General features: G+C 35.3%; 2 protein-coding genes across 4 annotated transcripts in view; both read left to right on the forward strand.

Moving 5' to 3' along the window:
• The first annotated feature begins 708 nt into the window (after positions 1-708).
• LOC109087973 (spartin-like) lies at positions 709-14,236 on the forward strand. 2 transcript variants are annotated; one of them, XM_042739793.1, is made up of 8 exons: positions 709-1,102; positions 2,306-3,093; positions 6,693-6,890; positions 8,892-9,036; positions 9,867-10,061; positions 10,176-10,334; positions 11,065-11,155; positions 11,289-11,482. In XM_042739793.1, exons 2-8 carry the CDS (start codon positions 2,308-2,310, stop codon positions 11,335-11,337), a joined length of 1,623 nt encoding a protein of 540 aa, XP_042595727.1. In that variant the 5' UTR covers positions 709-1,102; positions 2,306-2,307; the 3' UTR covers positions 11,338-11,482. The 2 variants fall into 2 exon arrangements, with proteins under 2 accessions (XP_042595727.1, XP_042595725.1); XM_042739791.1 differs by lacking the exon at positions 11,289-11,482 and adding an exon at positions 12,567-14,236 and having other exon boundaries at positions 712-1,102; positions 6,693-6,891; positions 8,893-9,036; positions 11,065-11,156.
• Positions 14,237-15,351: 1,115 nt separating this feature from the next.
• Positions 15,352-17,159, forward strand: part of LOC109060406 (serine/threonine-protein kinase DCLK1-like) — a 37,760-nt gene continuing 35,952 nt past the window's right edge. Inside the window, exons 1-2 of one of the 2 annotated variants that reach the window (XR_006156590.1) lie at positions 15,352-15,688; positions 16,132-16,513. Coding sequence is in view for 1 of the 2 variants with exons in the window: in XM_042739796.1 (XP_042595730.1) it covers positions 16,156-16,513 (358 nt within the window). In the remaining variant the exon portion in view is untranslated. The remainder of the gene's footprint in view (positions 15,689-16,131; positions 16,514-17,159) is intronic. The other variant, XM_042739796.1, reaches the window with a different exon arrangement.

Here is a 17,159-nt window from a genome sequence, read left to right on the forward strand (position 1 = left end):
GTAATCTTTATTAAATCAAAAATATTCATCTTTGCACTGTAATGTTGTGATGCCTGGTTGTTTTTTATTTGCATTTATTTATTCCGAAAAAGTATAGAATTTTTATATCAGCCATATATTGGCTATAACATAAGAATAATTATTGGCTTTTCAGTCAAAATTTTAATTCCTGTGCACGCCTAAATTCATCCTGAATAGGTTTCCTTAAAAAAAAAAAAAAAATAGAAGAAGAAGAAGAAGAAGAAGAAGAAGAAAAAGAAAAAGAAGAAAAAGTATACAAAGTATTTCACAATTTCATTTTCTTTCTCGTTACAACGGGCTTGAAATCAATCATAAACATGTATCAATAGTGTGTGAAGAATTATCTTCATACCTAAAACTGCCTGGTATTAATTGGTTCAATGAAACACAAAGGTCTGAGTGCCAAAGCAAATAATACTTTTCATAGCCTACGCGTCTGCTCTTAATAAGATGGGATGGGAAAACATTTCAAAAACAAATACCCTACAAAGAAAACCAGCTTTTGGTTAGGCCTATTGATTCAATTAACTATAAAGGAGAGAAAACGTGCTCTGAAATTTATAGGCATTTCAAATGCTGCAGGAAATTCCTCACTGTATAAATTATAATTTTCTTACAATAACTCCATGTGCCGACTACAAAATTTATGATCTAAAAATATGAGAATTTAAACTTCACATGCTGATTTAGAGATTGATTTATAAAGATAGTCCTGGTTTACATTCAGATTAATCACTGGGTGGCTTCAGCCTGTTAACGTTTACTCTGAACATGTTGCCTTATGCTTGTTTTAGACATTTTAACCTTAAATGTTGATGGAAAAAAGTCAACTAGGCTACATCTGTTCAGCAATCTCCTCTAACCAATCATAAACCTCAAAAAGCAACACGTGACTGAACGCGGAAGCGCATATGTAGTGGACGAGCTGCAATCTAGGCACTCTATTGGATCACGTAATAGACACGCACGAGTCCAGCAGCAGCTCAGCTGTCACAGAGCTGAAGCTGTTCAGTCAACAAGCCCGGAACATCGCTGAACACACATTAAACTCCATATTTAATTTAATCTATCACATCTCCTGGTGAGTTTCCAAATGGAAATGTTTTGTTAACTGCTTTGCATACAACAGATGAGAGGTGGAGGTTAACATGTGGGCTTTATGAAAGGGTGTTACCCAGTAACACTTTCATTATGTGGGATTGTTGTTTTAACATTTAATAAGATACTTGTGTTTCAAGATTCACTAGGTAAACTACCAACTAGGCCTCTTCTTCAAGTCTGAATGTCACTTCGCAATGTTAAGCAGGTGTTTACTTTGTAAATCCTCATGTATGACACGCTCGTGGTCAGTACGTCAGTAAGCTGGTCCATTGCTTATAGGCCAAAAATGTCATTTAGCTTAATTTCTCAGAATACGCATAATAATTGAAGTTCTTCTGTAGAAAAATACTACAGGATATTGGTACCATGGTACTGTAATGACGCCAGATGGTAATACAGTCAGTGGTACTCCGATATTATATGCAGCGGTACTAAAATTCATGTTTCATTGTATTACTTTTAAAAAAAGAGTACTTAATATGCTTTAAAATAATATACTTAAGTGTTAAATTTAAATAAATTGCAGTTAGTTTAACTTAAGAGTTCTTTTTTGACATAAAAAAGACTTAAGTACATTTATGTATGTAATTTCATGAGTTCTATTGTCTTTGAAATATGGTTAAAGTATGTTGAATGTACTGACAGTTTATGGTAAACTAAAATGTACTTTAATGCCATTAATGTTTAAACTTGTATGTCATGTATTCAAATATTTAATTACACATTTGAACGGATTCAGCTGTAGTTCAGTACACTGAAATCTATTTACTTAAATGTAATATTGAACACACTAATTAAAATTAAGTATGTGATTTAGTCAACACATTAAAATAAGTGTATTTCTTTAAAGCATGACAAAAGAATATTCAAATGTACTTTTTTTTCTTTCATTTTATCTGCAAGTATAATTTAAAAATATACTTTGAAGATTTGAAATACACAAGTGAATATTCATATTCAATACAATTAAGCAAGCTTCTTTTTCATGAGGGTACACATGCACATGCAAGTTATTCCACAAACAAAAAGACTTAGTAATATTTTTGGTAATATCTAAAATATGATAGCTTTTTATTACACAGCTCTTGTAATATAAGAAAGGCAAGGAAGTCATGTGACATAGAGGCAGTTATGTAGCATTAAAACACATGGAGTTGACAACATTCCTGACTCTTTTTTTCAGTTATGGAGCAAGTGAAGCAGGAGGCCTTTGATAATGCCAGGCTGCAGGTGATCAAAGATGGGTACGAGAAGGCATTTGCATGCATCAATAAAGCTCTCACAGAGGATGAGGTGGGCCACAGTGCAGAGGCGCTAAAACTATACCGACAAGGGCGACAGCACCTCCTCAGGGCTCTCAGTGTTCCCTCACAAGGTATGGAGTGTGTGGGTCCCTCCTGGGAATCAGCTAGACAGATGCAGCGCAAGATGCAGGAGACTCTCAACAACATCACCACTCGCTTAGCCATGCTGGAAACCAGCCTAGACCCCAACGAAGTCTCAGATAACCATGCAGCCCCTCAGAAACTCTACCCTGAAGTCCCGAAGGTCAGGCCAGAGAAGACGACTCCACCACAGATGCTTGCTTCCAACAGCGGGGTTGCAGGGGCTTCAGGTGGGCCAGTTCTAGTCTCTCCCTCAGTGCAGCCCAATATATTAAGCGACCAGCCTCCTGCATACACCCCTCAAGCCGCTGACGGACACCTGAGCATTTCCTATGGCACCGACTCAGGCGAACTTTCCCTGGTTGGTGATGAGTTCTACAGCAATACGTCTAATTCTGCACCTTCTCCTCAGTGTCTGGGGGAGGATGGAGAGGAACTCTTTTTCCTTCCTCAAGGGGTGCAGATCTTCTTTGTTACACCTGAGGGGCAAGTCAGTGCTCCCTCTTATCCAGGGTACCTGCGCATCGTCAAGTTCACCAGCGAGCAATCAGAAAGGATTCCAAACAGGCCACCTGCCTTCCTACAGGTGAGAAATCAAAAGCTGCGTTATTTCATTATTCTTCATGTGCCCGAAAGAGAGAATCTCGTAACGAAATGTCCAGCTTTTTCATATTTTCATATTAAACACAATAAAAAATAAAATTAATTATATATATATATATATATATATATATATATATATATATATAAAATATATATAATTTTTTTTTTGTAAATTAAAAATAAAGCACGTTTTAGGAACATTAAGATTTCTTTTTTTTCATTCTGACAATTTTAATTTCAATTTAACCCATTTTCTCCACAAATAATTTTTTTTTAGTACATTAAATATAATTTCTTTTTTAAATTAAATTCAGTGCAACAAATTTTGAACAATAATGAAATTATACATTTTTAGTTTTATACATTGCTATTTCTTGTGCTAAATTCTGTAAACCAATAAACACATACACACACACATTTGTTTATTTTATTGGAAATGTTAAATAGTCTTTGTTTTACTAAATTTAATAAATAAAAATTAATAGAAATAAATGTAGTAATTTTAAAATTCTGGTTGAATGACATTTTTGCATAGTACAATAATGAGAATTTGGTCCCTAAAAACAAGCTTAATATTATTTACACAGAATATAATTTCTTATTTGTGGGTGATATGTGACCCAGACATGTTTTAGGCAAGTTTCATGAGATTCTTTCAAAAACTGTTGCTTTATCTGTTCAGCCCATAGAGATTGTTCATGTTGATCATTTCCAGGCATTTGTACAGAATGGTCCAAGTAGGCTTGTTTTCAAGACATGGTATCCTGTAACCTACTTTCACAACCTCTTGTCTGGCTCTAAAGCTCCATGCGCTCTTGAGATGGTGTTGTCATTAATGAGACCAGCTTCATCAGTTGGTTCTTAAAGGGTTAGTTCATCCAAAAATGAAAATTCTGTCATTAATTACTTACCCTCATGTTGTTCCAAACCTTCATTCATCTTCAGAACACAATTAAGATATTTTTGATGAAATCTGAGAGCTCTCTGACCCTCCATAGACAGCAAGGTTACTATCACGATCAACGCACAGAAACGTAGCAAGGACATCGTTAAAATAATCCATGTGACATCAGGGGTTCAACCGTAATTTTATGAAGCTACGAGAAGAATACTTTTTGTGTGCAAAGAAAACAATAACATTATTTATTCAGCAATTCTTCTCCTAGAGTTACCATCTTACGTCATTTTGGAGAGTACCCCAGAACGTAATCAACGCAATCAGTGTTGTTTACGTTCAGTAGAAAGCGCTCGTATTTTGCATTATGTTATTATTGTTTTATTTACACACAAAGTATTCTCGTAGCTTCGTAAAATTACGGTTGAACCCCTGATGTCACATGGACCATTTTACCAATGTCCTTGCTTCGTTTCTGTGCCTTGATTGTGGTAATATCGTTGCTGTCTATGGAGGGTCAGAGAGCTCTCAGATTCCATCAAAAATATTTGTGTTCTGGTTTGGAACAACATGAGGGTAAGTAATCAATGATGGGATTTTCATTTTTGGGTGAACTAAACCTTGAACAGTATCATGTGAGTGTATGCTCACTGCTTGCATCCAATAGGCTTTCAGTGAGTGATGTCATCTTAGGAAAGCCCCAGTCATCTGGTTACCAGGTCATCCGAGCTTAATAACCTGATGGCTTTTTCTTGAATTGTTCACCTGCTTGAGAGACTATATAAATGACCTGGTTTAGCACAATACATTTGACACTTTGAACACCACTCTTCTCTTGTTCTGTGATAACCTGTGATCATATTATTATAATCTGGCAAAGGTAAATAGACAGTAATATAATCAACACAATATGAGATAATACAGTTTACACTTTGAACACCACCCTACATGAAATCCTCACAATAGGAGGTAATTTTATGGAATGTCTATATTGTATGTAAATATAGAGTAATAATATAAAAGCCTTGGCTGTCTTCTGGACCCAGTCAGGGCCCAAAGACGCCTATGTCCTAAAATAAAGAGTGCCATCCCCTCACACGGGCACTGAGGTCATAGATTAGCTGTGTCATGAGACTGAAAGAGCCTCCAGTTGCTGCGCTTCAGGCTTTGACTGTAATCCGATTTAATGCTATAGCAGAGGACAGGATGAATGAATCCAACTGCAGAGTTGTCCACTGTCTCAACTTTGGGAGGAAATCCAGGCCTGGACTTCAAATTCTGAGGCACGGGGCAATTCACATTTATAACTTTTCACTCGATAACGTTAATCCATTACATATCTGCAGAAAGGATACTGTCAAACAGCTGTATCTTTTATGATTTATTCAAATGTTACAATCATGTGATTTGTGAATCTCGTATCCTACAGTATAGTCTACAATATCAGTACAGGTCTCCCCTGGCCTTCAAAAGCACCACTTTAAAGGAATATTCTTTCAGTGGAATATGATTTGTATATTTTAATAAAGCGTTTACATTATTTGATATGTATATTTAAGGCCTTTTAATTAATATTAATAAAACATCCCTTAATTTTATTTTAAAGGCCTTAATTTACAGATCAAATAATAAATATTCTTATTGAATAATTAAAGCCTTTTAAATCCCTGTTTTCAGGGAATATTATCATTACTTTATAGGAATATATCAAAATCAGAAATGTATTTTGTATATTTTTAATAAAGAATTTACTTGAATTATTCAGTAAAAACTTCTATTATTTCATTTGGAAAGGTGTTTTTTTTTTTTTTTTTTTTACCACTTAAAACCATACAGATTGTGTCAAATCAGCTTTACAGTATTAAATAGGAAAATAGTGTGTCAATAATCCAAAAGGACAATAGTAAAAACTACACAGTTAATCATTGAATTCAGTGATGTCATCGTCCAGCTCAGTTCAGTTTAAATAGTAACTTTGCAATCAAGTCGACGATATCGCTGGAAAATAAGTGTCCCCAACTAAGCAAGCCAGAGGCGACAGCAGCAAGGAACCAAAATTCCGTCGGTGACAGAATGGAGAAAAAAACCTTGGGAGAAACCAGGCTCAGTCGGTTGAAATAGTCCCATAAATGGTGATTTTTTTTTTTTTAGAGAAATATTTAAAATATATAACATCAGACTATATTAACTTATATTGGAAATATCTGTATATTTCTAATAAATTATTGTTCATTAAGATATTTTTATTTATTTATTTATTTTTTGATCTGTAAAGTAAGGCCTTTTAAGTACAGTAAGTAAGGTCACATTTTAAGGGAATAATTATAGTAATTATAGTAATTTAAAGGGATATAAGCATTTTCACACACCTTTTTCAGCAAGATTTGTATTATTTGATCTCTGTAGTATACTGTACATTATACGTTTGAGGTGGGACTGTTTGTTTAAGCAGATTAATATCCGGTAATAATTATTAAGTCCCAATGAGTAAGACATGTTCCTGAATCAAAATTCTCATGCTTATTTTTCTAATGCTTATTTTTCTAATGCTTATGCAGATTTTGGTGGCTTGTAGCTTGAAACGACATTTATAGCAGCCAATAGATGCCTTCTAGTTGAAGGGGTAGATTAGAAATTAGACTGGTCCTCCTTGAGGAAGCCACACTAATTTTTATTTCTTATTTCAGGTTTGTGACTGGCTTTACCCATTGATGTCCTCTGATTCCCCAGTCCTGCTGTGCAACACAGGAGTCTACATGTTCCCTGACATGATGGCTCCCACCCCGGGCTCGTATGTTGGGGTGGTCCTTTCTTCCGAGCTTCCCCAGAAGGAACGCGAACACTTCCAGAGTGTTCTTTCACAGCTGACTGACTTGCGTGTCCAGGTGAGCTGTCCCTGTGTCCCCTCAGGTCCCACCTCAGAAGCACAGGGGTCAGCTGTGGCTTCAGAGCAGGTGTGGTGGCTCAACCTCGTCTCAAACTTTGTGTGTCACTGACTCAATCCCTGCAGCTTTGAAAACAATTCCAGTATCTGACTTATTGCTGCCCCCTTTGGTGTTATTTTTAGTTTTTCTTTTTTCTTTATCACAACAGACTAGAATCAAGAATTTTACACTGCGGTAAAATCTTTATGTTCTTTAGATGCATGATGTTCACTGTTTGGAATCAGATTTTTGCATGTTGCTCACATGCATTGAGCACATATCACTGCATCTGCCTGCCTCATTAACCCCTTTTCTTTACAGATTTCAGGTGTATTTGAGAGTTTAAAAGATTTATTTAAGGTATTAATGCATTGTAATATCACCGAATGACAAGTGCATTTGGGTCGTGAATATTTATGCTCTAAACATTAAGGAATAACACAACAACACAACTGTGCGATTTTTAGAAGTCTTTAAATTCTTCATACAGAAGAAACTCTAATGTCCTTGAAACCAATGGAAACGTAGACATTTCCAAATGACATTAGAGTGCTAGACATTTTAAACCTGATATACCCTTAAAATGTGCCCTTATATTAGAGAAAGACTCCAAGCACATTAATGGTCAGTAGCACTCTCTGCCAATAATCAAAAATGGTAAAAATAAATAAATAAAATATCTTGTGAGAAATATATAAATTGTGTCATATTCAAATATAAAATACTTTATTTAAATACTTATTTTTATAAATTAATCGTTTTTCTATAATAATTATTACTATTGATATTATTTTAAATTTGACTATACTTAAATTAATGTTTTAATAAAAATGGACTGTCCCTGTTTTAATGCAAGTAGAAAACTTTTATGACGTACGCTCACTCAGGGACTTTAGTAAGACTTTACCTGAAAATATTTTAGATTTTTAAAATTTATGTTAATGTTAATTTATAAAATCTTGTATAATTTAGTCTGCAGTATTTTTGTTTATTTGGTTTTATTTTGGGTTCATAAATCTTGTATTATTCCAACTCCGTTTTTGCCATATAGATAAACAACTAAAAAATAAATATTAATAATAATTTGTCCCATTATGACATTTTTATGTAAATACCATACCATGTAAAAAAAAAAAAAAAAAAGGCATACCAATTTCACCTTTAAGTTTTTTTTAATGTGCTGGATTTAACTACTGTGTTTTCTTGATCATTTAATGCACTTGACAGTTCATGTGGTCTTTACAATGCTTCTATGCTTTCTGCTGCTTGCACTGCCTCTAATGCTGATATTAGTGTTTCACACATTTGGCTTTGGGTATAATGAAATAGCAGGCTGACTTGGCCTATGCTTTTGAGCTGGCACACTCCTCTGCGCTTCCATGGATTGAGAGCATACATGAGAAGGAGAATTAATTAGCTGTAATGCTCTTAGCAAACCGAGAACACCGTTGTTTCCCTTCTCATCTCAGGATAGTGGTGAATGAGAGCACAGCCAAGTGTAACAGTAGCGTACCCGCCACATTATTCATCTTTTTTATTCAGTTGCATTATAATAAATCATAATCCTAGTCTAGTGGTTATGTGAGTCAGAAAACATTGTTGATGCTTTTAGAAATCATTTCACTGAGCAACTGCTGCTGAGTTTGGAACCAAGTGCCGCCCACAGTTCCCTGTAAAGGAGGGGGCGATGACAAACACCCCCATTGTTGTGGAAATAACAGGTTGTTGTAGCAGACCATGCTGACTCACTGGCGCAAGTGTTTAGAGGCAACAAAGGATTTTTTTTTTTTTTCTGGCAAACAGGGAAAAATCTGGAAGCATTCCCTCCTTGTCATAAACAATACTGGCTCATTTCCATATAGTCATCCTACAAGTCACCATTTGCTTTTAGTTATCGCTTGAGCTTGCTTCTGCGTTCTTTATGATGCTGTTTTAACTGTTGCCCGCTATCCTGTGTCCCCAGCATCAGATGGCGCAACCGATACCATTAACCTGGGTCAGAAGGTGCCAATAGGGCCTGCTGCAGCTGAAGCAGCACCCCCTGCTGCTGAGGAGGAGAAGGTACTTCCTGAATGGAGCGAGAAGGTGGCTCAGGGGATCCTGACTGGTAAGAATAGGGATCTGATTCCCTTAAATGAGGCTTAAATGTAAAGAAAGGTGTGAAACCTATCCATATTACCATTCAAAAGTATGGGTTTGTTAAGGTGTTTATGTTGTTGAAAGAAGTCTCTTTCTCTTTCTCATGAAAGCAGAAATCTTTCTAATATGCTGATTTGGTTCTCAAAAATTTCTTATTCTACTGTATAGTGGTTATTACAATGTTGAAAACAGTTGCACTGCTTAATATTTTTGCTAGAAAGTTTAGAAACCATAAAGTTTTTAAGGATAGAAGAATTGAAGGTTCAAAAGAACATCATTTATTTGAAATAGAAATCTTTTGTAATGTTAATATATTTGCTGTCACTTTTGATCAATTTAACGCAACCTTGCTTAATAAAAGTATTAATTTTTTATATATTTTTTAAATCCTGCTGACCACAAAGTTTTGCTTGTCACATTGTTGTGGATTTAGGAATCATAAACCTAGTGTTTTAAAGGGATAGTTCATCCAAAAATAAAAATTCTGTCATTCATTAATTACCCTCATGTCGTTCCAAACCCATAAGACCTTCGTTCATCTTCAGGAACACAAATTAATATATATATATATATATTTTTTTTGGTGAAATCCAAGAGCTTTCTGACCCTCCATAGACAGAAACAGCACTTGCACGTTCAAGGCCCAGAAACGTAGGACATCATTTAAATAGTCCATGTGACATCAGTGGTTCAAACGTAATTGGTTACCTGTCCAACATTTTGGGTTGTAATATAACCTCAAAAGTTGTTTCCACCAAAATAGTGATGCTCTCCTTACTGGATGAAATGTATCGACAGGGGCTTCATGGCTGAGCTGGGGGTTGGTGAAGGGGGCTGAGTACACAGGGAAAGCCATACATAAAGGTGCATCCAAACTACGAGAGCACATCACACCAGAAGACAGTCCAGCCCAAGTCAGCCCCACGGTAACCAAAAGCCTCCATGTGGCTAAACAGGCCACAGGAGGAGCAGTGAAGGTCAGCCAGTTCCTTGGTAAGGAAGTGTATTTGTTAATTTCTAATTGTGTTTATAATATTCCACAAAGATGAGACACACTTCATTTACTGTGTATGATTTGAGCCAAAAACATGTTGTGTACTGTTTTAGTGGATGGACTGTGCACAGTCGCTGGACATGTTGGCAGAGAGCTGGCACCCCATGTAAAGAAACATGGAGGGAAGCTTATCCCAGAGTCTCTGAAGAAAGACAAAGATGGACGCTCCAATATTGATGGTGCCATGGTGATTGCAGCAAGTGGAGTTCAAGGTGAAGTAAATCATTCCACTCAGAAATGATTCTTTTCTTGGCCGTTTTAGTCACATTGATGACTACAATTGCATTATTGATCAGATGGTTAACGTGATTTATCAAGTTCTTTACACATACAAAATTTACCATAGAGCAAAAATGCCATTATATTATTGACTAAATTCATAACAAATACTAAATGGTGTCAAGAGCCAGTAATATGTGCTATTAATCATTTAGACACAGTTAAACTACCATTTAAATATTTGGGTACAGTAAGAATTTTTTAATGATTTTGAAAAAACAAAAAAGTATCTATCCTCATCAAGGCTGTATGTATGTGATTTAAAAATACAGTAAAACACTAATATTGTGAAATATTAATACAATTTAAAATATTTTTCTGCTTTTTGAATGTATTTTACAATGTCATTTATTTCTGTAATGGCTGAGCAAATTTTTAGCAGCCGTTACTCCAGTCTGTAATAATAATTCTAATATGCTGATTTGACGCTCAAAAATACAATTATAATTAATCAATTTTAATAATTACCAATATTGAAAGCAGGTGTGCTGCTTTATATTTTTGTAGAAACTGTGATACTTTTTTTTTTTTTTTAGGATTCTTTGATGAATAGAAAGTTCAAAAGAACAGTATTTATTTGAAATAGAAATATTTTGCAACATTATAAATGTCTTTACTGTCACTTTGGATTTTGAAAATTAAATAATACTCTACTTTTGTCAGGATTTGCAACAATGTGGACAGGGCTGGAGGTTGCAGCAAAGAACATTGCAAAGAGTGTTGCTACGGAAACGGTTACCACGGTAAAACATAAGTAAGTAACTCCACAAGGGTTTCATTCCACCTGCTTTAAAGTTGATCATTCCAGTGTTTTAACTGCATTTGCAGTTTCTCACCAGTAACTTTGATCAGAAAAATAAACTGCGCTCCTGTCTATTTGTTTGCAGATTTAGGGGTCTGGAGAACATTTCAGACACCCCAAATGAAAACAAGTAGAAACATTTTCCCTGCACCCTGTAAAAAGGCCTTAATTAACGGTCACGAGCATGGCTAAAGCTTATGTATGAGTCTGAATCAGTCAGCACTTGCACGCAATGCTAATGATTTATAGGACATAATGATTAAATCACCTCTGTTAGCATCCTGTGTTGCTGTGCGCAAATGATCCACAGAAATGGAATGAATATGTGTTCCTAACAGCCAAAGTAATTAATCTCATTGTCTGTATTGCTTCATTTTTCTTAACTTTTGAACCTTTTAAGCCTGACTTTAATTATACTGTTGCATCAACAGAAGGTTTTATCAGATAGCAAACATAATTATCATCTACATAATTTGACCAAGATGTACCGTATATATGCTACCGTTTAAAAGTTTGGGGTTAATATGTTTAATATTAAACACTTTTATCCACAAAGGATGCATTAAATTGATCAAAAGTGGCATTTATAAAGATTTCTGTTTCAAATAAATGCTGTTCTTTTGAACTTTCTATTCTTCCAGGAATCCTGGAAAAAAAGTATCATGGTTTCAATAAAAATATTAATCAGCACAGCTGTTTTCAACATTGAAAAAAAAAAAAAAGTTTCTCATCAGTATATTAGAATGATTTCTGAAGAATTATGTGACACTGAAGTGTAAGCTAATGGCTGCTGAAAATTCAGCTTTGCATCACAGGAATAAATTGCATTTTAAAATATATTAAATAGAAAACAGTTATTTTAAATTGTAAAAACATTTCAAATCAAATCAAATAAATGCAGCTTTGGTGACTGACCTCAAACTTTTGAACGAGAGCGTAAATCATCTTATACTGTACAACGAAGGTTTAAGATTTAAAGCTTAAATCCTTCTGATAATTATCCAATATTTAAAAGGGGAAATAATGGTGATTACTATAACTGTCGTGTAGCTCATAATATCATAATAGTGTTTTTCAATCATAATAATTTGCACAACCATCCTATCCTTTCTAACTAAAAATATTGTGGAATTTCAATCCAACTTTTTCACATCACAACATAAATGTTTTTATGGCATCTTTAGGATTAATTTAGCAATTTAAATTAATTTCAGATTTTTCTGTAGAGAAATGACTGAATCCATGCATGTATGTTTAACTGCTTTGCTCTGCTTCGAATATTGTCCATCTCCTAAAGCCTATTCCATTTCCTCTTTCATCACCCCGTACCCTCCTTTACTCAATCTGGGTTATTTATAATCAATATGGGGCGGAAGCAGGCCAGGCCACAGATCATGCTGTCAACTCGGCCATCAATGTCGGCGTCACCGCGTTCAATATCGACAACCTGGGGATCAAGGCAATGGTCAAGAAGACTGGCAAAGAGACTGCCCATGCCATCCTGGCAGACTATAAAGTCCAAGAGCCGAGCACTGAAGTTGAGAAACATAAAGACCAAAAGTAAAGTTTAGATTCAGACCTCTCGTTTCAGGGGTCCATTTTTAAGAGCAAATCAAATGACTGAAGAAGTAGGTGGATCCTTGTCCGGTTTTTCAACGAATGCTGTTATTTGTTTATGTGACTGACCCTGAACTCCAAAGACTTTCCTACAGTAAACACAGTTAAGCCTGTGTTATATTTTCCACATGAGCAATCCGGACACGTACACGGACATCGCGGACGCGGACTACTTGTATTTATACTACCGAAAGCGTACACTGATGGTCCGCTCCGCAACAAACATGTGAACAAACAATTGCCCAGAATTATTGCACATCAGTTTAGTCAGTGATTTTGAAGCCTACTGACTGCCACAAAAAAATTGGAGGAATGCGGATGTCTGCTCAGAGCCTCTGCGCACACTCTTCGATGACGATTTTTACATCATGCATACCATAGCGGACTCGCGGAAAGTATAACACAGGCTTTATTTAGTCATGCTGTCATGTTTACTATTTTCACTGTGTCACGGGAGAAATGGTAAATACACTTTTAAAATTCCCTGACAGCCTGCCGGACAGTATTCCTGATCTTGCCTAACACTTCACCAGCAATTTACTTAACTAAACATATCACCAATGATTTTACTCACATTAAATCTTCAACAGTTTTGCATGGCTTGTGTCTTTCAAATGGACCCTTAAAACGAAGTACAAGCCAAAGGTGGACTTTAAGGTTTTCCCATAGAGCCTTAACAAATATAATCTTCTTGTATTTAAAAATACATATATATCTAAAGCTTTATGATAGCTGTTTTATACAGTATATAGACCTGTTTGTTCTCAGAACTTCAGGATTTTTTTATGTTTGGAAATATTAAAAAGCACTTTAACCCCTGCTAGGAACAGACATTGAAATTTCTTGCAGATGATGATAAAAATATAATTGCATTTTCAGTTGGAATATGATACAGAGGAAAGATATCAGAAATCTGTTTATTCAGGAGGCAGAAAAATCTATTTCAAAGTCTATTTAGTATTTCAAAGTTTAAAATGTGTATTTTATAATATTAATATTATATCATATTTTAATTGAACGAGGCTTATATTTAATATTAACTGCATTAAACTGTAAAATGCCATATATCTGAAGTCCTCCCACTGTAGATATTGACACTCATAAAACATGTTTATGCCGTTTTATTTCCCCATGAAAACTGTTGACAATGACTGCACTTTTTCTTTAAGTTTGACTACTGACTATGTTTCTATAGATTCCATATAAATATAAACTTGAACTTCCATAACATTTCTCTGTAAATGTTAACGGAGTTGTTAATTCTTTGTGTTTGTTTTGATGCAATATATGTCTCATTTGAATGTATGGACAGCATAAATAAGCATCAAGTTTAACCACAAGTCAATAGGTTTGCTCAGTGACAAATAATATAATAGCCAATGGTTATCTGACTTAATAAATTAAACATTTAAAACATATTGTTTTGTGTGAACTCTAATTTACACTCTGTTTGGTGCTTTAAAATTTGTTCCATTCCATTGCTTTCCATTCCTTTACTAGCCAAGGCACTAAAGATGAGGTCAAACAAGGCTATTCAAAGTGCCATGAATGAGCAGCATTTAACTTTATTTTACTGCATAATATATGAACAAAATATTATTATTATTATTATTATTTTGTATGAATACGTACAAAATAGTTGGCCTTCCTGTGAAAATCGAACTGAATAATAATCTTGAATGGTAGTCTACTTTTTCCCTATGCGTTGAAGTTTAAGTGTATGCTTCCATCTAGTGTCGTACTTTGTAATAAACTCACTGGAAGAAAATTTGCAACTATATAAACTGTTCTTGTTATGGCTTGTACTAAATGAAGTAGTGTAGGCCTATGTAGGCTAAATGAACTTTCTCTACCCATATTTACACCTGCAGTAAAAGTGATGTGTAGGTTCTGACAAATTCTGCAGACTGAAAATTTAAATGTGGTGATTTAAACATCTCAAATCTTTAATTTATTTTTATTTTGTGAATAACAGTCATTAAAGGAGGAAAACTGGAATCTAACAGTCCTAGTTTGAGGTGAATTTTAAACTTTTTTTTTAAAGTAAAGAATGCAAAAATGAACTGATAAAAATATACCAATAGTAAGTTTTACCATTTGTACAGAATATTTAAGATGTATAATATAATATTATATATATATATATATATATATATATATATATATATATATATATATATTATATATATATATATATATATATATATATATATATATTAAGTGAATTTGAAAATCATAATTTGCTAATGAAAATAAAAAATAAGCAAAGAACTTATGCCAACCACGACCACAAGTCTCATATTGTTGAACTATGAAAAATAGGCCTAATTGGATCTAGTGTAATGTCGGTTCTCACTGGTGCAATAAAGGATCTACCTTGGTTTAAGCAGACAATAGTGGGCGTGACACTGGATTATATGAGGAATCACATCAAAGTTCAATCATAGCTCATTTATTTTTATTTATTTACATGTATAAATTATAAGTCAGTTTGAATAGATCGTCTCTGCTGGACTGCAAGCGGCGCTGGACAGTCTCCTCCTCACCCGCGAGGACCTGCATTTGAGACAGTCTAGGTGTCTAGGTAGGCAACTCCCTAGCTTTTGAGACGCAGCCCTCGCTCGTATTCATTCAGTGAGGTTTCCCCCCTCAGGAATACGACAAAGGCTGCCAGTCTGCATTGAAACGAGGGATGGTCTAACGTAAAGAGCGAAACCGGCAGACAGACACCGTCTGCAGCCCATCCAGATCCAGCACATGATTCTCTCCTCCTGCTCTTAAAACCATCATAGCATCCTCTGGAACAGATGACAAGGCATTAGATGTGTGCTGTTATATCGACTGTGCTCATAGGATACACGCGCACAAGTAAGATGAATATGCTTTTATAAGGTGCAACATTGAGCCTATATTTATTAGTGCTTTAACATCGCTTTTTAATTGATGAAACATAATCACGACTTCTTCATTGTGCTTTCTCCCTTTGGGCGTGTTTAAATAACTTCAATATTATATATTAATTATTAAAATGTGTTATATGTATAAAACAATAACACATTCATGTGTATTATTTAAAATTTTAATAGGCTATAACATTTTCTGTAATGTCTTTTTTTTGTCAATTGGATAAGCGCAGGGAAATGTAAATTTCCAGCTGCTTATTTAATTACATTTATGTGCAATAGCCTATTTATTAACAAGTATACTGTATGCATAAATGCATTTTGTAAAGAGGGGGAAAGTCGGGGTGATAATGCAATTATATTTTTGACATAACTCATCTATCCACATTTTCCCTCAATTTTTCTCAGAGATACTACAGCCCGGGTGTTGACATGGAGCTGGAGCATTTCGACGAACGGGACAAAGCACAAAGATACAGCCGTGGGGGTTCACGTGCGAACGGCCTGCCGAGCCCCACGCACAGCGCCCACTGCAGCCTGTACCGAACCCGGACCCTACAGGCTCTGAGCACCGAGAAGAAAGCCAAGAGGGTCCGGTTCTACCGCAACGGAGATCGGTACTTCAAGGGGATTGTGTACGCTATTTCCAACGAAAGATTCAGGTCTTTCGATGCTCTGCTCGCAGACCTAACCCGCTCCCTATCAGATAATCTAAATCTGCCCCAGGGCGTCCGGACCATTTATGCCATTGACGGGTCGAGGATTACCAGCATGGATCAGCTGGTGGAAGGTGAGCCAGAGTGTCTATATATGGAGGTTTAGAGACACCAGTAGTATGTTTTGTTTCTTGTTCAACTAGACATACATGATCAACTTTGCATTAGATCATCATCACACATGTCTAGCTTTGGCTGGTACCTGTTCTCCGCATGTGGACACCATGCTAGAAAATGCTGGTTTTGAAACCTGGTAGCTTCTGTAGTCTAAAGTTGTCATTAACTGTCCCAAGAACATTTTAAAATCTGACGACCTGCTTGTAGATGGTTTAATGCTGGTACTAGATGGTCTACAAGATTGAACACGCCATTGAACATCTCAAATCACCAGCTACTATCTTAAAATGAGACTTTCCAGTAGTGCCTTATTCTAATGATATGAAAAGCCATAAAGATTCAGCTTATTCCTTGAATGACAGTCTGTCTACTGTCCCAGAGACCCCAAATGTGATGTGTAAAAATGAAATTAATTAATTAGAAATGAACCTTTATTTTACTAAAAAAAATTACAATTTGCTGAAAATTAACTCTCCCTTACGCCATGCAAAATGTAGACGAGTTTGTCTTTTCTTCAGAATGGATTTAGAGAAAATTAGCATTACATCACTTGCTTGCCAGTGGATCCTCTGCAGTGAATGGGTGCCGTCAGAGTCCAAACTG

Source organism: Cyprinus carpio, chromosome B15 (assembly GCF_018340385.1).
Source record: "Cyprinus carpio isolate SPL01 chromosome B15, ASM1834038v1, whole genome shotgun sequence".
Taxonomy (NCBI): Eukaryota; Metazoa; Chordata; class Actinopteri; order Cypriniformes; family Cyprinidae; genus Cyprinus; species Cyprinus carpio.

Bases quoted from the DNA above. Each gene is read 5' to 3' on its own strand.
- LOC109087973 (XM_042739791.1), top strand. From the start codon at position 2,308: ATGGAGCAAGTGAAGCAGGAGGCCTTTGATAATGCCAGGCTGCAGGTG. The intron at 3,094-6,692 runs GTGAGAAATCAA...TTCTTATTTCAG, and splicing joins GGCCACCTGCCTTCCTACAG to GTTTGTGACTGGCTTTACCC. The intron at 10,335-11,064 runs GTGAAGTAAATC...TACTTTTGTCAG, and splicing joins TGCAGCAAGTGGAGTTCAAG to GATTTGCAACAATGTGGACA.